Source organism: Gymnodraco acuticeps, unplaced genomic scaffold, assembly GCF_902827175.1.
Source record: "Gymnodraco acuticeps unplaced genomic scaffold, fGymAcu1.1, whole genome shotgun sequence".
Lineage (NCBI taxonomy): Eukaryota > Metazoa > Chordata > Actinopteri > Perciformes > Bathydraconidae > Gymnodraco > Gymnodraco acuticeps.
The window spans coordinates 300,133-320,564 of NW_022990614.1; the positions used below are offsets into that span (position 1 = coordinate 300,133).

General features: G+C 40.3%; 2 protein-coding genes and 1 pseudogene across 2 annotated transcripts; all 3 read left to right on the plus strand.

Annotated features, from left to right (window-relative positions):
- The first annotated feature begins 2,530 nt into the window (after positions 1-2,530).
- Positions 2,531-3,096, plus strand: LOC117554573 (histone H4). Its single transcript, XM_034229001.1, has one exon. The coding sequence runs from the start codon at positions 2,552-2,554 to the stop codon at positions 2,861-2,863; it is 312 nt and encodes a 103-aa protein (XP_034084892.1). The 5' UTR covers positions 2,531-2,551; the 3' UTR covers positions 2,864-3,096.
- Positions 3,097-3,359: 263 nt separating this feature from the next.
- On the plus strand, positions 3,360-4,293 carry LOC117554572 (histone H2B 1.2-like). Its single transcript, XM_034229000.1, has one exon. The coding sequence runs from the start codon at positions 3,656-3,658 to the stop codon at positions 4,034-4,036; it is 381 nt and encodes a 126-aa protein (XP_034084891.1). The 5' UTR covers positions 3,360-3,655; the 3' UTR covers positions 4,037-4,293.
- Positions 4,294-11,676: 7,383 nt separating this feature from the next.
- On the plus strand, positions 11,677-12,316 carry LOC117554565 (annotated as a pseudogene).
- Positions 12,317-20,432: the final 8,116 nt, after the last annotated feature.

Genomic DNA, 20,432 nt, shown 5'->3' on the forward strand with positions numbered 1-20,432 from the left:
TGTAGCTTTATTTAATTCTCTACATTTGAATTTAAATACATGTTTTATCCTATGTTTTAATGTTTGCCATAATCCACAGGATTGTACCATTATCACATTCTGAGAAATTGTGGATTTATTCACATTTTAGTATCACTAATTCTTATAAATATTTCCTTTATCGAATATGGACCCTTAAGTTCTCTTAAGTCAGCACTAATGTACTTTGAACATAGGTTTCCCTGCAAACTGAATTTCTGTGGATACATATGAAGAATTGTTATTGCTCGAAGCAATCGAAGAGAAATGTCGGCTCAGAATTTTGGATAAAATGCTGCAATAACTTACCATTTATATACAATATTATATACTATTGTCCTGCAGTTTAGTAACACTATGGAGTGGTCTTGGCTCCATACTTGCTCCATCCTTCTGTGTCATTCCAGTGCCTTGCAAAAGTATTCAGCCCCCCTGGCCTTTTTCTTGTTTTATTGCACAACAACATTTAATTCAATTTGATTTTTGCAGATGTTGTTTTTATTGATGTACACAACATGAATCTTTGAAGATGCAAAACATATTTTTCATTGTGAAAAAAACAAGAAATAATAATGAATAAGAAAAAACGTTTGCGTGCATAACTATTCACCCCCCCAAAGTCAATACTTAGTAGAGCCACCTTTTGCAGCAATTACAGCTGCAAGTCTCTTGGGGTATGTGTCTATAGGCTTGGCACATCCATTTTGGGGAATCTTCCACATGGCTTTTGGTGAACTCCAAACGTGTTTTCTTCCAGCTCTGTGGGGTGTACGGCTTACTGTGGTCCTATAGATTCTCCTCTCTCTACTGTGGTGCTAACCAGCTCCTTCAGGGTTATCCATGACCTCTTTGTTGCCTCTCTGATCAATGCTCACCTTGTACAGTGTGTTTGGTTGGCGGCCCTCTCTTGGCAGGTTTGTTGTCGTGGCATATTTTTTCCATCATGAAATAATGGATTTAATCGTGCTTCGTGGGATGTACAAAGTTTGTGAGGTTTTTATATAACCCAACCTTATTTATACTTATCCACAACTGTGTCCCTAAACTGTTTGCAGAGCTCCTTAGTCTTCATAGTGTCGTTTTCTTGCTAAGTATTGCCACTTGTTAAGTGGTGTGGGAGATTTGGGCCTTCTACAACAAGTGTATACATACAGATATAATCAGACATTTCATTGCACACGGGTTAAGTTAGCTTTATTTAAATAATGTTTTGACTCTGAAGGTCAGTGTTGGGGCTAAATAGCAAAGAGGGTGAATACATGTGCACACAACTTTTCAGTTTTTCATTGTTTAAAACAGGATCATTTTTATTTTCACTTCACCAATCTTGACTGACTTTGTGCAGGTTTATGACATAAAATCCCAATCAAAATATTGAATTATTATTGGCTTTAATAATATAAAATAGAAAAAGAGCCAAGGGGGTGAATACTTGTGCATGGCACTGTATGCCCTGTTTTCATTTGGCTCTACCTGCAAGTGAATCTACCTCTTATGATATACCAACAACACAAAGGCTCTGCCACCCACTGCATCTGAACACCTATTCCAAACATTTCCTTTCGAGGCATGTCTCTATATGATTAATGAAATCGACTTATCTTTCAATCTCATAAGTGACACAAATCATGAATATGTTTTGTTTTAATCTTCTGTCAGAAGTATAAACTGGATGAATAAATACTTTTTGAATCGTAATCATACTCTCAGAAAAGGAGTTTGACCCTTCTAATTGTTTCTATCTAAACCCTTCTAAAGACTCGATACGATAGCATATCATTATCAGAGCTAAACAGTAGTTATATTGTTTTTCTTTTCTTTAAAAAAATACAATCTGTCAAAACTGTTTCCATGAGGCAATACCATTTTCTAATAAATAGTTTTCTCTACTAAAGTATCTTTTAAATGTGTAAATTAAAAGCTTTAATTGACCAAACTTATAATATTTTGTGAGAGCTGAAATATGTTATAAGTTGAAGAAGTCCATGGTTATTTGTCTGTTACTTTATATTTTATATTTAACATGAACAATTTGGTACATTTCTTGATGGTCACACACCCACACCTAAATACAGTGTTTACATTCAGGTGTTTCTATTGGACTAATTATTACTTTTATGTCAAATTGTTTTCGTGTTTTATACAAATGAATGTCTTGACTCATCAGAAACAGAATGAAAGTCTCCTATAAAGAGTATTTTTTTAAAACTTTGATCAACTTTAAATGTAATGTTAATCTCAGAAAGGCTCTTATTTAAATTATAAATGTTATTAAGCATGTGAGGGTTTTATTACATATTAACACACGTTTAATCATCAAATGCTTAGTATAAAGCCTGACTGAATTATATAAACAATATTAGAAGGAAGAGAAAATGTTTTGAAAGATAATGTGGAGGCTGCAGCGTTGGCCCCGCCCAGCCGCTTTCCCGCTCTCCGTCTTCTCTTAGGTCCGCAGCGAATATATAAATACTGCCGGTCACTCTGCTTCTACTCATTCATCCTAAACGAGCCGACATAACAATACCTGAAAATGAGTGGAAGAGGAAAAGGAGGAAAAGGACTTGGCAAAGGAGGCGCCAAGCGTCACCGCAAAGTTCTCCGTGATAACATCCAGGGCATCACCAAGCCCGCTATCCGCCGTCTGGCTCGCCGTGGCGGAGTGAAGCGTATCTCCGGTCTGATCTACGAGGAGACCCGTGGGGTGCTGAAGGTGTTCCTGGAGAATGTGATCCGTGATGCCGTCACCTACACCGAGCACGCCAAGAGGAAGACGGTGACCGCCATGGATGTGGTGTATGCCCTGAAGAGGCAGGGCCGCACTCTCTACGGCTTCGGAGGTTAAACATCTACACCCTGACATACCTGGAACAACAACGGCTCTTTTAAGAGCCACCCACATTACTCAAAAAGAGACATTCCTTTTGATGAACTTTATATCGAACCTAAATTCCATCCGAAATTCTTGCTAGGATACTGGATATTAAAAATGTAGACCATTTCACAATGTTGTTTATCCGACATCCAATGATATGTTCGTAGAGGATAAAGTCTACACAACCATGACTGCTCCAAAAACTTCTGCTTCCAGCTGTGTGGGGTTTCTTAAACTTTTGAAATATGTTTTAATGGTGAAATACACCGGGATATTAAGGACTAAATCGCTTATAATGAATACATTTGTATTTATTGTAGGATCTTAAAATCATACATATTGGGATTCATGTGGATTAATACGTGTGGACTAGAGGGTGACAAGCATCACTTTCACCTCACGTTTTTATTTAAATTCTAACGGTCATGAAAAATATGTGTTTCTCTGTTGTCCACGCTATACATAGTTAAAAACATATGAAAGAGTTAGAAGGACATTGATCCAAACCGATTTGTTGATTTATTCATGTACACCACATTATAAAACCCCAATAATACAAATACATAATCAATGGGGTGTTCATTTTACATGTCATCCAATCTGTTTTGATTATAAAACTCGTTAAGCGCATGCGCCGTCCTGCTCAGAAGACAACCAATCCCGTGCGAGCAACAGCACAGTAACATTTGCATCTGGTGAATATAAATAGACCGCTCTGTGTCAAAGAAGTATTTCGACTCTGTCGCACCTCTCTCTCTCATCATGCCTGCTGATGCACCCCCCGTCAAAGCAGCCAAGAAGGGCTCCAAGAAAGCCGTCGCTAAGACCGCCAGCAAGACTGGAAAGAAGAGGAGAAAGTCCAGGAAGGAGAGCTACGCCATCTACGTCTACAAGGTGATGAAGCAGGTCCACCCCGACACCGGCATCTCCTCCAAGGCCATGGGCATCATGAACTGCTTCGTGAGCGACATCTTTGAGCGCATCGCCGGTGAGGCCTCTCGTCTGGCTCACTACAACAAGCGCCGCACCATCACCTCCAGGGAGATCCAGACCGCTGTCCGCCTGCTGCTGCCCGGAGAGCTGGCTAAACATGCCGTGTCTGAGGGCACCAAGGCCGTGACCAAGTACACCAGCTCCAAGTAAACTCTGCTGCTGACATACCAACAACACAAAGGCTCTTTTAAGAGCCACCAAACCCATCCAAAGAGCTCATCCTGTTATACTCTATAACTACTCTACCAGAAATCTAAATATTTAAATGTTATTTATACAGAATACTTTGTAAAGCAAGATAAACCATGATTGAATATTGTTCATTCTTCACTATACGTGTTTATACCACCTCACTGGTGTTTGTTTTTCCAAAATGAAAATAAATACATTTCACAATATGAAGGAAATATGGTGGTTATTTTACTGCAATCCTGAGAGAAAATGCTAAGTGGTAATCTTTATCTTAGCAAATCTTTAGAGGAGACAAATGAACACATTTATTATTAAATGTTGTCCCTCTGCCACCACAAACTCTAATGTGCTGTAACAACAATCCACATGGTGTTTCTTCTGACACTTAAAGCCTCCCTTGAATGATTGATACCGGTAATACAAAGTGATGGGGTTTAATAAGAGAAGAGAATCATTTCACCAATCAGTAATGTCAAAAACACAAACGAAAAATGCTTTGCAAATGCTTGTGAAATACATAATACATATACACAACATTCATATGGGCACATACATTTCATATGGATAAGTAGGCTATATGCCTACATCTTTCACACTAATAAACTCAAATACTTTTAGAAGGTGATCTAATTTTACTGCAGAAGATCATGATTCATTTGACGTCTTACACTCACACTAAAAGCTGGTGCCATTTAAAGACTGTTTCTGCTCACTACATTATTAATGAATTCATTCCTTTGGGTTGTAACTGATGTTCATTCTCATATTTAACTTTTGGGCAAATGTTTAGTGTTGTTGACTAAATGATTCATGGTGTAGTCCAAACGATAGCTGGGGATTCTGGGTAGTGTAGTGTCTTCTGCCATCCTTTACTCCGAAAACATATTTGTTTCTCCGAATCGAAGGGGAAAAATACAAAATCATTGAACACAATTTAAACCAATCAATGTTGTGTAATTAACAAGGATAATCTGGTGTTTTTTAGTCGATGAGTAGTGCAGATATCACTGTAAAATCAATCGACAGTAAGGGGAATACTTACTTCCGGGTGTACAATTCTCCGTTATCCAATGAGAATGGACGCTCACATTGCCTTTAAGGGCAGCCGACACAAACGAATGCCGTGCTTCCATGAGCGTCCATAGAAGCATATGGACATCCCGGAAAGCTGAAAATGGACGCCAAGGCCCCCCCCCTTGCGTTGAAAATGGCCGCTAAGGCCCCCCCCCTTGCGTTGGAAAAACCCGACAGGGGACTTGACATAACGTCAACATAGGCCGACCTGGGAGTGAGGATGTGTTGATCTGTACTGTCCTGTTTTTCACTCTCACTCTGTTTCTGCTTTAAATCCTGAATATCCACAAACAGGGATGAATAAAGGTCCATCGTATCCTCCCTTATTTATGAAATAAGTGTAACATGTAGAAGGAAGTGAGGTAGATAACAAGGAAACATAGAGTTAGATACAGATTATTGTACCAGCAAAAGATGGAATAACTAAGAAGCAGGCAGTATCAGTAATAATCTCAATGAGGAATGTATCGCACAACAATGTGGAAAGAGATTTTCAAGAGGTAACAAATAAATAAAACAAGAATTAATCAGAACTAAACAGTTTTATAACATCCTGCTCTTACATGTACAAGTAGTACTAATAAGTGATATTAGATATAATGATATAACACTCGGTCTGGGACATCCTTATCCGCCTTTTCATGATAATGTAAACACTTGAAGGAACATGTTTACTGCACTGCTTTTACTTCTAGTGTATTACTTCATACAGTGTGGTATTAATATGTTTCTTCCATCTTTTATTCTGATTATCTCCATCCTTCACTGACTCATTCTTAGATTTTCGTCAGAGAACACGCACTTTATTTAATCAGTGTTTCTAAATACACATTATCTTAACAAGTAAATGAAGCTTCCTGTTCTGTTTGAACATCAATGAGCCTTTTCTCAACAAAGAATAAAGCTGCCTTTAGGTCCATTAGATCTGCTCAGATGATAGTAGTGATTTACAACTAGAACTTCAATATGATGTATTAAATGTGTGTCATTTTAATACAATAAAGTGATAACATATTGACACATAGGACTTCACTGTCAGAATTACTTTGGGTTTCATCATGTGTTGATTATTATTTCATTGTATAACTTCATCTCTTTCTCTTTCTCTTTACTTGCTGCTGTGAGCTGCCTGCATCAGTAGCCTGTTAGCGTCACATTGTAAAATGATGAACAATAAATACATAGGCCGAAATTGTTAACACTGTGCTCATCTGACAGAGATTATAATACATTTACTAGAATAGCTCCAGGTTTAGTGTCTGTATTTTTAGTAGCAACTGGAAGAAGACGTGAGCTTCCTTCTGATTGGACGATCTTCAATACGCTCGCTGATGGCCAATCAGAGAGCAGCTGGTGGATATAAAGAGCCGCTGTGGCGAGTAGACTGTCACAGGCCAGCACACAGGTCCTGAGTACGAGATTGAGAGCAGCTAGTGGAATGGCGTCTTTGAGTCCTGGAGAAGAGGATATGGAAAGTGAATCTGAAGGAGAAGGAGGATGGAATGAAGTAAGGAAAAATACTTCAAGAAAGAAGATAGACATGTCAAGTGACAGTCTTAGTGAATCTGATTCACGGAATGAGTTGAAGAGAGTAAAGAAAAATAATGAGAATGAAGATTGGAAAGTGATTGTGGAGTTTGGTGAGCAAACCGCAGCTAAGCTACATCCAGTGGCCCTGACTAAAGCAATTCACAAAGAAATTGGATCGATAAAGCAAGCAAGATTCCTGAGCAAAGGACGGATGTTGATTGAATTGATGAATGCAAAACAACAGGAAAAGTTACTGAAAATGAAGACCCTGAATGAAGTTCGAATTAAATGCCATGTTCCTGGAGCAAATCGGAAAATACTTGGAGTTATCAGTGGAGTTCCCATAGAAATCGGCATAGAAGAGCTCAAGAAAGAAATTAAAGGGGGGAAAGTGTCTGTAGTTAAGCGTCTTCCTACTAGGTATCAGGGTAAGATAGTGGATAGTTTGTCTGTTCTTCTTCAGTTTGAAGAAACAATTCAACAGAAGATAATGATCGGTTGCATGAGCTTTCCAGTAAGATAATTCATCCCTAAACCTCTGCGGTGCTTTAAATGCCAAAGGTTTGGGCATGTGGCAGACAAGTGCAAAGCAACTAAGCCCAGGTGTCCAACATGTGCGGGGGAACATGAATATGGTAGTTGTGCTGCAGGTGCTAAGGTGAAATGTTGTAACTGTGGTGGGGAACATAGTGCTGCGTATCAGGGCTGCGAAGTGCAGAAAAAGGCCAAGGAGGTGCAGAGATTCAAAGAGCAAAATAAAGTCTCATATGCTGAAGCAACAGAAAAGGTTTCCCTAAACATAGCTAGGAAATCCCAAGTAGCAACAAGTATATTCTCTTCAAAAGATTTTCCCAAACTCACACAGGCAAAGGAAAGCTCCACAAAGTGTTCACATAAATGTGTGATAGGAGAGGATGCATTGATTGTTAATAAGTACAAATTTGTGGCCTTTATTGGGAAAGTGGTGAATGTTGCTTTGCAACAAACAAAAAAGAGGTCAAGACTGAAAACAATAGTGGAAGCAGCAGGTGAATTTTTGGGGATAAAGGATATAACCGTTGAAATGATGCATGATATGCTAGCCCCCAATAATGATGATTCACAGATTAGTGAGTAGATGAATGGTTTTTCTCATTCTGCAGTGGAATGCTAGAAGCCTTATTGCAAATGGACAAGAATTCAAGACTTATATATATCAGTTAAAAGAAAAACCAGATGTTATTTGTATTCAAGAAACATGGCTGAAGACTCATTTGGACTTCATAATTGGGGGATATACTGCTATAAGACAAGATAGAAATGATGGCCAGGGAGGGGGATGTGCAATCTTTATCAGAGAAGTAATGTCTTATAGTAGGCTAATATTTAAGAACAGTCATGATTTAGAAATAGTGGGTGTAGAAGTTTGGATTAATAAAAGGAAAATTAGTGTCCTGAATTTTTATAATCCATGTAATAAACTCAAAATAGAGGAATTAGACAGTCTTTGCCAAGGAAATGAAATAATATGGTGTGGTGATTTTAATGCACATAATACAATGTGGGGAGGGAGATCAACAGATTACAACGGACAGGTGGTGGAAGACTTAATGGAGGCAAAGGAATTTGTTTGTTTAAATAATGGGCAAGGTACAAGACTCAATTTTAGAGATGGAACAGAGTCTGCGATCGACCTAACTCTTGTAACAAGTGAATTAGCTTCGGGTAGCAGTTGGGAAGTATTGGCAAATAACAGTATTGGGAGTGATCATCTTCCGATTATAATCAAGTTTGATATAAGTAATGTGGTTGAGCTAGATGGTATCATGAGATGGACCTTTTCTAAAGCAAATTGGGAGATGTTTGCTAAATTGTGTGATAAAGAATTTGATCAGATTGATATGGCAGGAAGTATTGATGAAATAAATGAACAATTTACTTCAAATATAATTAAAAGCGCTAATCAAACTATTGGGAATAAAACTGGTAAACTTAGTAAATGTGTTAAGATGGTACCGTGGTGGAACAAAGAATGTAATGATGCAATTCGAAACAAAATCAGGCTGTTTGGAAAGCTAAGAAAGACACATTCATTACACAATTTATTAGAATATAAAAAGGCACAGGCTCAGGTAAGGAACATTGTTAAAAGAGCAAAAAGGGAGTGTTGGAGAGGATTCTGTTCAAGTATTGGGAGAACTACACCATTAGATAAAGTATGGGGAATGGTTAAGAAGATGAGGGGAATAAGACAGCAGAGTAACCTGCCAGTGTTAGAGAATGGAGGGGAAATTGCCACCGGTGCTATGGAGAAGGCAGAAATTCTAGCTAAGAATTTTGTCAAAGTTCATTCTTCGGAAAATTTGACAGAAGAAGGTAAGATCAGGAGGCAGGAAGTGTTAGATGAACATCCTAATGTATATGAAGATAGACATTCGTCGCAGAGTGTTGTAAATATACCTTTTTCTATTCAAGAGGTGAGAAGAGCATTAAGTAAGTGTAAAATGACTGCTCCTGGGAAAGATAATGTATGCTATATAATGTTGACCAAATTAAGTGATTTTGCATTAGAAAAGCTGCTGGAGATGTACAATAAGATTTGGGAGAAAGGGAAGCTGCCAATAATATGGAAAGAGTTTGTCATTATTCCTATTAGAAAACCTGGGAAAGATCCAACCAGTCCAGGCAGTTATAGACCTATAGCTCTCACATCGCACTTGTGTAAAGTTATGGAAAGAATGATAACAGAAAGGATGACATACTACATTGAGAAAAATGAACTAATGACTCCTTATCAGAGTGGGTTTAGAAGAGGGCGGAGTACTTTAGATCCATTGCTGTGCCTGGAGTCTGAAGTCAGGAAAGCACAAGCGAATAAGGAGTGTGTTGTAGCTGTATTCTTTGATGTGGAAAAAGCTTACGATATGATGTGGAAGGAATGATTATTAATAAAACTGGACATTATGGGTCTGGGAGGTAATGTATATAATTGGATTATGGATTTTTTGTTTGGCCGTGCCATCAGAGTCCGAGTTGGCAATTCATATTCTTGAAGGCATGACGTTGAAAATGGAACCCCGCAGGGGAGTGTAATTAGTCCTCTTTTGTTTTCTATCATGATAAATGATATATACACACAAGTAGGATCTGATATTGGTAAGTCACTTTTTGCAGATGATGGAGCTATTTGGAAAAGGGGCAGAAATGTAAAATATATTGTAGCTAAGATTCAGGAAGACATTACGTAAATTGAAAGCTGGTCTCTGACATGGGGGTTTAGATTGTCGGTGGAAAAAACTGAAACTTTATTTTTTACGAGGAAAAGGATAAGTGAGGAGGTTAGGTTAAAACTTTATGGACAAGATCTAAAGAAAGTGAAGACATTTACATTTCTGGGAATATGGTTGGACGAGAGAGTCACATGGAGTACGCACATTGATAAAGTAGTGGATACATGTAAAAGGGTTTTAAATGTTATGAGGTGCTTGGCAGGCACTAAGTGGGGGGCTGATAAAGCTACTTTGAGGAACGTATACACAGCCTTAATAAGATCAGCCATAGAATACGGACTAATAGTGTATGGTTCAGCTGCATATTCTTCTCTTCAAAAATTAGATAGAGTCCAGGCACAAGCACTAAGGATATGCTGTGGGGCAGTCAGATCTACACCAGTGTCTGCACTTCAGGTAGAGGTCGGAGAAATACCAATTTCTTTGAGGAGAAAACAGTTAATTGTTCATTACTGGGCAAATCTTCAGGGCCATAAAGATACTCACCCTACCAAACAAACTGTACAAACAAGTTGGGAAAGTAACAAAATAAAAAAAGAAAGTTTTTGTGTTTGTGTTTCGGGAAAAATATGTAAGGAATTCAAAGTTAAAGAATGGAGTATTAGTCCAACGGTGGTGTTATCAGCTGTTCCACCATGGTTGCTACCTCAACCTATAGTAGATGTATCACTATTGAAACGGTTACATTCAATGAAAAACAAAATCAATGTACAGGCTTATGTGAACACTGTTCTACATGAACAATATGGGCAGTTTATACAAATATTTACTGATGGATCCAAAAATCCAGAAAATGGTCTATCTAGTTGTACATTTTATGTTCCTGAATTAAAAGTAAAAGTGGGAAAGCTTACGAGTGATCACATTGCAGTATATACAGTAGAGATGATGGCTATCTCACTAGCACTTCAGTGGGTAGAGGAAATACAGCCAATGCGAGTGGTCATTTGCTCTGACTCCAGTGCAGCTCTGGAGAGCATAAACAACAATGTCGTCAGGATATTTTACATGAAATTTTACACATCATGTTTAGGTTAGTTCATCTGGGAATTGTTGTTCAATTTGTGTGGGTTCCAGCGCATGTGGGTATTAGAGGGAATGAAGTAGTGGATCAACTGGCAAAATGTGGTTTGAAAGCAAACCAGATTGATATTATGGTACCCATCAGTCGATCAGAAGTCAAATCTGTTACAAAAGTGGTTATCAAGCAACAATGGCAAAAACTATGGGACAGTAACATCAAAGGAAGACATTTATACCAGATACAAAGGGAAGTAGGAACAGGAAGCACTTGGGGGAGTAGTAGAAGAGAACAGAGCATTAACAGCAGGATACAATTGGGACACTCTGGATTAAACTCATCACTGCATCTGATTGGGAAACATCCAAATGGCAATTGTGATGGTTGCCAACAACCAGAGACAATACAGCATGTATTTTTTAGCTGCCCGGAATATACAAGGCAAAGACTCATTCTGAAAACTGCACTGGAACAACTCAACATCAAGGACATGGATTTCAAATCAATATATGAAACAAACAAGCTGATCTTCAAATTCCTCAAAAGCACTGGTTTGAGGACAAGGATTTAATATGAACATTTAATAACTCAACAGTAGGTGGCGATATATGCTCCAAGTGGAAGCGATTCACCATTAAAGAGAAGAAGAAGAAGAAGAAGAAGTAGACTGTCACACTTATTTGTAAACCCCCCAGAAAGCAATTATGTCTGGAAGAGGGAAGACCGGAGGAAAGGCTCGAGCCAAGGCCAAGACTCGGCCAAGACTCGCTCATCTCGTGCCGGGCTCCAGTTCCCCGTCGGCCGTGTCCACAGGCATCTGAGGAAGGGTAACTACGCCCATCGTGTCGGTGCCGGAGCCCCGGTGTACCTGGCCGCTGTGCTGGAGTACCTGACCGCTGAGATCCTGGAGCTGGCTGGAAACGCCGCCCGCGACAACAAGAAGACCCGTATCATCCCCCGCCACCTGCAGCTCGCCGTCCGCAACGACGAGGAGCTGAACAAGCTGCTGGGAGGAGTGACCATCGCTCAGGGAGGCGTGCTGCCCAACATCCAGGCTGTGCTGCTGCCCAAGAAGACAGAGAAGGCTGCCAATAAGTGAACACCCTGATCCCGCTTCAACAAACAACAAAGGCTCTTTTAAGAGCCACACACTTCTATCCAGAGAGCTTTTCCTTCATCTAACACTTTTACATTTATTTAATCGACGACTATAATGTCTTATTTGTAGTTTCCACTACCCTGATGTGTAATGATGTATCATGTAGTGTAACTGCTTTTTCAACACTTATTTCTAACCTGAGAAAATCTGGACCATGCATTCCACGATGCCAAAGCCCCCTGATGGTCAAAACTACAATAAATACATAGTACAGATAATCATTTTCAGCCTGTTTAATATTCAGGTTTACTCAATAACAGCTTTCTTCAGTGTGGCTTTATCAGAAATATTAAATAAAAGGGACAAAACTCATACATAAATGCCAATATTATTAAATAAGTACTGTGGTATCTGCTGCATGTGCATCAAGCATTAATAGCTCAGTGATCAGACACTCCATTAATGTGTGCATAGATAGTTTCATGGAGTTCATGGTGTACAGTGTTTTATTAGTAAGCAGTGGTATAACAAGTCTACATCCAGTTGGAAGAAAATAGCAGTAATGTTTCCTCAGAGTAACACTTTGAAAATCTCTTTCCATGTAGTCCACTTCATCTTCTACACACAGTGGTATAGGGCAGTTTATGGTGGAAAACAGCAGGGACAAAGTGAAACTGAAAAATGAATTAACACGGGAGAATCGAGTCAGTTTTACAAACAAATATAATTATATTTGTCAGAAAGTATTTGCTGTACAGCTCTTCCTCGTAAACAGTGTATTTATTACGGGTAAAAGCTGTGCTTCCTAAGGTAGGAGTGATATCTAATGTCTTATCTAATTATTTATCACTGGTTGGTCCAAGTTCCCATCGGCGAAAACACGTGGGTTTGCTGTCCTGGCTCCAAGATGGTGGAATGAGCTCCCCATTGACATCAGGACGGCAGATAGCTTGCACATCTTCCGGCGCAAACTGAAAACTCATCTCTTTCGACTCCACTTCGAGCGTTAGAACTATTAACGAAGCACTTTTATACTAATAAAGGACTGGCTTACCTAAAGCCAGTTGAGTAGCACTTGAAATGTTTGGCTCTATGAAACCTGATGTACTTATATGATTCTGTTTTCTTCAAGGTTGTGTCTTCCTGGTCGAATGTACTTATTGTAAGTTGCTTTGGATAAAAGCGTCAGCTAAATGCAATGTAATGTAATGTAATGTAATGTCTTGGTTGGTTTCCCTAGCTACATTTACCATTTTCTGTAATATATTTATTTATAACGTGATCTTCAAGTCGAATGATTGAATACTTTCCGCCTGATTCTTATACATCATTTTTCAGAGTGTGTTAACAAAGTTTGCAATGATTGAGATTCCTAAGGTGTTCTTAAAGAATACGGATACATTAATACAACTTCCTTACAAATATCAGTGAAACTTGCACTTTACAAATGCCACAGAGTCATCAGTTCGTATCAATCAACCAATGAAATGCCTTTCTGATGAGGGTCTTCTGCTTGTTGCTGGGCAGGTTTTGTACAGTGGCTTCTTTTGAACATCCTATTAACGACTCTCTCCATAATAAAGATCATCTTCATGGACTTAATGACTCAACATTGTTGCAGGAGACGGAACTGAAGCAGGCATTTTCTGTACCAGATAGTTCAGGGAGATTCAGATGTTGAGCTCTCAGATGATGAGATCGATGAGAATTTCACACCTGGGATAGAAGAGGGTCAAGAAGAAGGGGAAAATATGCAGGAGGCTCCATGAGCGCACAGATTCTCTCCAACAGCGTTACAGCGCTCACTACAACAACAACAACAATGGGGACTGCATCGGGTCGATGATCGTGTTGCTTTTAATCATACGAAGCCAGATCAAATTAAATAACGACTTCTCCAACCTTATACTTTTATCCAGAGTGCCGTGGTTCATTGTTTATTAATGTGTTTTAGCGGCATTTACATACCGCTGCAGTGCTGCTCTTCCACCGGATTGTATTCTCCCGTTAGCTCCGGGCGAGCTCACACGGCAGCGGACGCTGTAAAGTATTCACTGTATGACTGTCACACAAGCAGGGGATACATATCCCCAATTCCCCATAAGTGAATGTGTTGCAGTATGAATTGACGCTGTTTGGCATCACAACGCTGTTATTAAAGTTTCTCTGGTATAAAATGGGTGATGTTAGCATAGCAACCGAAGCTAAACTGACTACTTGTTGTTGCTATCCTATTGTGGCATAAGCCGTTTTCTACAGGCACATTTTACCGGCGTATTTTTCATTATGATTCTACTTGTGATAGTTGTCTGGTTGACTGCAATTAAACAGTCTTACAAGATGGCTGATGGTGTGTGTTATGGCTCGGTAGCTCCCGATTCAAACCACCGGCCTCGATTAAAACCTACAATATATAAGACTGTTGACGGCCTAGTTATTGTAGAGGATGAGTTACTCAACTTCCTGGCGGTTAAAATTAAAACTATGACCCAGGACGAGCTAGTCCTTGTAGCCTCTAACACCTTCGATTCCGAATGGATCGAGACTTCTAAAAAGACGTTGTTTGAACTCTGTCCTGAAACCAAGCAGCGGTGTGGGGCCTTTAAAGGCAACCAGAAGGATGCAAACAATATTAAAAGCTGCCTAAAAGTGCTAAATGAATGCGGTGAAAACATCCCCCGTTTTGTCTCCCACTACCTGGATGAGCTGCCGCCTGTTACGTTTAACAACCTGGATGTGTCCAACTTGCTGAGCAAGATGGAGCGACTGCACAGCGAGGTTTGCGCATTAAGACACGTAGTGGAAGTTCAGGCAGATATCGGTGAGGACCTGCGTGCTGTGGCTGCGACCATGGACAGCAGAGTTGCTGCCGTAGAACGCCAGTTGGAGCCGAGTCATGGTGGAGGACTGGCTGTACCAAGTGACGCTGAAACTACCTGTGGGAGTGCTCAGGGTAATGGTGCGGTGTTGGTGAAGGATGCGAGCCCCCCCGGCTCTTCTACTGATGTAGTACATCCCAACTGTGTTGACCCGCTCGCTGCGTCAGGGACCGTGAGTGCCTGTGTGAGCCCTGGAGGAACTGCGGTAAATTCGCAGGTATGGAGTCAAGTTGTGAAACAGGGCCGAGGTCGGAGGAATAGGGCCGAGGGCCAGTCTGCCTTATCTAAACAGCTTGTTGGGAAACCTGAACGGAGGATGCCTAAGCCTATTGTTGGCACTGCTGCACAAGGGAATATCAAAGTGATCCGTACGAAGTTGGTGAGTGTTTTTGCTACCAAATTCTCGCCAGACCTTGATGCTGAGACACTGTCCGAATATCTAACTGAACAACTCGGCCGTGATGTTAACTGTCACCGTATTGACACTGCAAGCAGCAGATATAGCTCGTTTAAAGTGTGTGCTGAGTGCAATGAAGTTGCGGAGATGTTTAACCCAGAACTCTGGCCTGAAGGCTCAGTTGTGAGAAGATACTATGAACCACGTAAAGCGGAGGTGATAGGGGCTAGCAGAGCTAGACCTTTTGCTGGTGCGAGGGTACTGAATGGGGCTACGGCTGAGCTGCTTAGCTAAACGTTATGCGGGTTGGATCATTTAACTGTCGCGGGCTGCGCCTGGGCAACAGCGCTGCTGATAGGATCCGACGTGTAGTGGTGGACAACTTGCTACAAAAATGTGACATTTTATGCTTGCAAGAAACTTTCTTACCAAAGCAGGACTTGGGAAAGTTGAACTCTCTTAATGACAATTTTCGCGGGGCCGGTGAGTCCACTACGGACCTATCTCTGGGAATAGTGAGAGGAAGGATAGCAGGGGGCGTGGCTATCCTGTGGCACAAAAAGCTGGACACTGTCATTAATGTCATCAGGCTTGAAGTTGACTGGTGTATTGCTGTACAGATCAAAATGAATAACAAGGAGTTTAGCATTCTCAATGTATATACACCATATGAGTCACAGCATAATGAAGATGAATACCTGAACAGACTTGCTTTTATACATTATTTTATTGCTGATAATCATTCCACCAGTGTTTTTGTAGTGGGTGATATGAATGCTGACATATCAGACAAAAGGTCCTTGTTTGCTAAGCATATGCTACAGTTTTGTGATGATAACAATCTTATATTATCAAGCCAAATACTTCTGCCTACAGATAGCTATTCATATATAAGCGAGGCCTGGCATACAACTTCATGGCTTGACCATTGCATAAGCACTGCTAATGCCCATGACACTGTAAGATCAATCGAGATTGTGTATGAGGCATCAATGTCAGATCACATTCCTTTTATAATGTCACTAGATTGTGATAGTCTCCCTGAGATGTCTCAGGAGGTTAAAAATGCCTGTAACACTAAAGTGGATTGGTCCAAGCTCACAAATGAGGATAGGCTATTGTACTATGGGAGAACTGATGTCCTATTGAGTGATGTATATCTACCCAAAGTGGCAACTCTGTGTGTTGATGTGGGTTGTAATGAAAACTCTCACCGTGAAGACCTCTGTAACATGTATGATTGTATTGTGGGAGCTGTATGGGAGGCCAGTAGACCGTGCTGTACCTACTCTAGGAAGAGACACAACGTCAAGCCAGGGTGGAATAAACATGTGGCTGATCAATATGCTGAAGCCAAGAATGCTTTTGGGGCCTGGGTCCAGGCAGGTAGGCCCAGAGAGGGGCCTGTCCTGGATCTCAAAAAGCGTACAAATGCTAGATATAAATATGCAGTTCGTTATGTCAACAAACACACAGAAACATTGAGAGCGGACTCTATGGCTGAAAAGCTGCTTCATAATGATGTGACTGGCTTCTGGAAGGAGGTGAGAGCTCTGAACAGGGCCAGTACGTCATTACCGTGTACCATAGAGGGAGTATCTGGAGCCGATAACATAGCTGAGTTGTGGAGGCAACATTACTCTAATATACTTAATTGTGTTAAAAGTGACCCCTACAAAGTTGGTGATGTTGTGAAGAGTGACACAGTGGGAATTACAGCTAAAGAGGTTTATCGAGCAATTGCACAGCTAGCTGATAATAAAGCATGCGGCTCTGACCGAATCACTGCAGAGCACCTTAAACTGGCAAGCCCGAAGGTTGCCGTTCTTCTTGCCATTTGTTTTACCGGCCTCATGACTCATGGTATGTTGCCAGACTCCATGTTGACTGTTACTTTGGTGCCTGTCATTAAGGACAAAGCGGGCAAGGTAGGGAGCTTGGATAACTATAGACCAATTGCTCTAGCCAGTGTGTTATCCAAAGTCTTGGAAAGAATTTTGTTAGATAGACTATGTTCATATTTATGTACCTCAGATAACCAGTTTGGCTTCAAGGCTAAGCATGGTACTGAGCTATGCATCTATGCTTTGAAGGAAATGGTAGAAACATATAGAAGACATAATTCCACTGTTCTGATTGGTTTCATTGATGCCTCTAAGGCTTTTGACCGAGTTAACCACCATAAACTGTTTTTAAAATTGAGACAAAGGGGTGTGCCTAACAGTATAATTAGGATCCTGGCTTATTGGTATGCCAACCAGAGCATGCGGATCAAATGGGGGAATGCAGTCTCTGCGCCATTTGGTGTTGGTAATGGAGTCCGCCAGGGGGGGCTCCTCTCACCATGCCTTTTTAATATCTATATGAATGATCTATCAGATGATTTAAGTGTCTGTAAAACAGGGTGTGTGATTGGTAATGTGATTGTAAACCATCTTATGTATGCCGATGATCTGGCTATTGTTTCTCCTAGCAGTGCTGGTTTTCAACAGTTGCTAAATGTTTGTTCTGATTACGGAGTCAAATTTGACGTTAAATACAATGCTAAGAAGAGCGCTGTAATGATCTGCAGAGCAAAAGGGGATAAGAACCTTTGTTTTCCAACATTCTACCTGTCAGGACAGGTGCTGTCTGTTTGCTGTAACACTAAGTATCTGGGACACATCATCACAGATGAAATGGCTGATGATGAGGACATGTATAGACAGCGGCGTGTCTTATATATGCAAGCCAACATGTTGGCTAGAAAATTCTCTTGGTGTTCAGATAAGGTTAAGGTGAACCTCTTTAGAGCTTATTGCACTCCTCTCTATACTGCCCCCTTGTGGGTCAAGTATAAGAAGGCAAGCCTCAAGAAGCTCCAGGTTGCATATAATGACTGTTTGCTATACTGCTTAGAAAACCAAGGTGGTGCAGTGCAAGTGAAATGTTCTGTAACGCACGAGTCAACACGTTCCATGCTCTTTTGAGAAATCGAATGTACAAATTCATCTGTCGATTGAATGTTTCTCATAACTCTGTCATTATGCTGCTTTCAAATCCGTGTTTCAGTGCTGTACGATACCAGTCACCTCTGTGGAAACATTGGTATAACTGCCTTTTTTAATTTATATTTGAGTGTTGTATGTTTTTGTAATAATGGACCAAGAGTCTCTTTAAATAAAAGATGATGAGTCGGACTTGACAACCTGTGCAGCCCATGTATTGATTCCTACGGTGGACCTGAAGTGCGAGACACCACAGCATTTCAGAAAACGCCACAGCATTTCACATTGGACGGAAAGGGTATTCCTTTAGGGAGAACACTTGTTTGTGATTGGACAGAGCCAGCCAGAGAAGCATTGCTGTGATTGGTTGTTTTTGCTGCCAGTCAACAAATGACGCTTCGTGATTGGACAGCACAACATGTCCCAACACATCAGTCGTTAGCTGTTGGCACTCAGAGCTCACAGCTCCTCATATCTGTTCAGAAATGCGGCTTTCACACCAGCGCTCTTCCCTTTCTAGCTCCGAGCTAGAGCTTTTCTGTGCAGCCCATGTATTGATTCCATCCGATAGCTGCTACAATACAAAACAAAACGTCTGCCTCTCTCCACAATGATCAATAGTGAACGGATGGTCAAAGTAAGGTACAAATAAACAGAATCACACGAAGCCTGGTTAGTGTTGCCTGACTTTATAAAGTGTTTTTATAAGCACTACTGCTTGTAGGCAGGCATGACAGTCGACCCATGTTCAGTTTCCTGCACGCCTCGACGTAAGAGAGACGTAAGCGACGCCACCTCTTAGCTCTGAAGCTCTTGCCTCTAGACCGACAATTTTTTGGAGCTGGAAGTGAACCGGATTCCGGAGCTAAGAGCTGGCGCCGCTGCGGTGTGAACAGGAAAAACCGGCGCTTTTCAGGCTCCAGCTCCGAGCCGGCGCTGAAAAAGCACTGGTGTGAAAGGGGCAAGACTGGACAAACCACAGACTGTCTGTGTCATGGCGAATACAGTCGCTGCTTTATTTATGTCTGTATGACGTGAGTGTGGACGGAGCAGCTACATGTGATCATGAAAATGTAGCAGAATAATGAAACTCTGAGGTCTTATTATAAAAGGCCAAACATTTACACATCAGTACAATGATAAGTCTCTTCAAATCAAATCAAGTTTTATTTATATAGCACATTTATAAACGATTTTTGGTCGAGCCAAAGTGCTGTACATCTTGAAATGTGTTTCCTTCATTTTATACCTTATTTTTTCATTGAATGTACGTGATTTTGGCATGTCCCACAGTACACTGCTCTGCTAACTACAGTGTGTGTATTAAGTGATTAAATGATACTACATTTAAAAAAAAAAAAAAAGTATATGATTTTATTGTCCACGAGTTATTTGATAAAACGAGTCATTCGTATCATGTATATTCTATTTTCATAATAATGAACATTTTGCATGTGTCCCTGACATTGCTGTCCACCCTGCCCCATAAAACATATGGATACATGTTGCTGTTTGCATGTACTTGCAGTTAATTTATAAAAAGTGCGGGAGCTTGACCAACATCCATTTCTAACTTCATAACATATACTTAATAAAATGAATATGAAGTTCAATGGAACATCTCAGCTTTTTTAATGGCAGACGGATGCAGTGGGAACACATACATCAAGTGCCTCAAGTGTCAGATGTATCTCTGCATTTCAAAAAAGGATGGAGTACTACAAATGAGGGCTCAGTATTTGTTGCATTGAGTTGTTGTGCTCTAATTTTGTCTACATGTACTTGTATGTTAATGTTGTTTGTATACTATGCTTCGCATAACTAACACCCAATGTCCTCTACAAAGGACACACAATAAAACAAAAATACAAATATTTTTTTTAGTTTGTGTTAGTCATTATGTTAATAACACCCTAAAGACTTGTGTGATCTAAACAAAAAAGGAAATTTGAAACATTTTTCTTTCTGGGTCTCAGGGGGGTATACAAAGTCATTCAAACTAGCTGAACCTTTACCAGCTTTGAGAACACTTTCATGATCAATCATTATAAAACATATATCTATTATTCTGAAATGGACCAATCTGCACAATGACTAC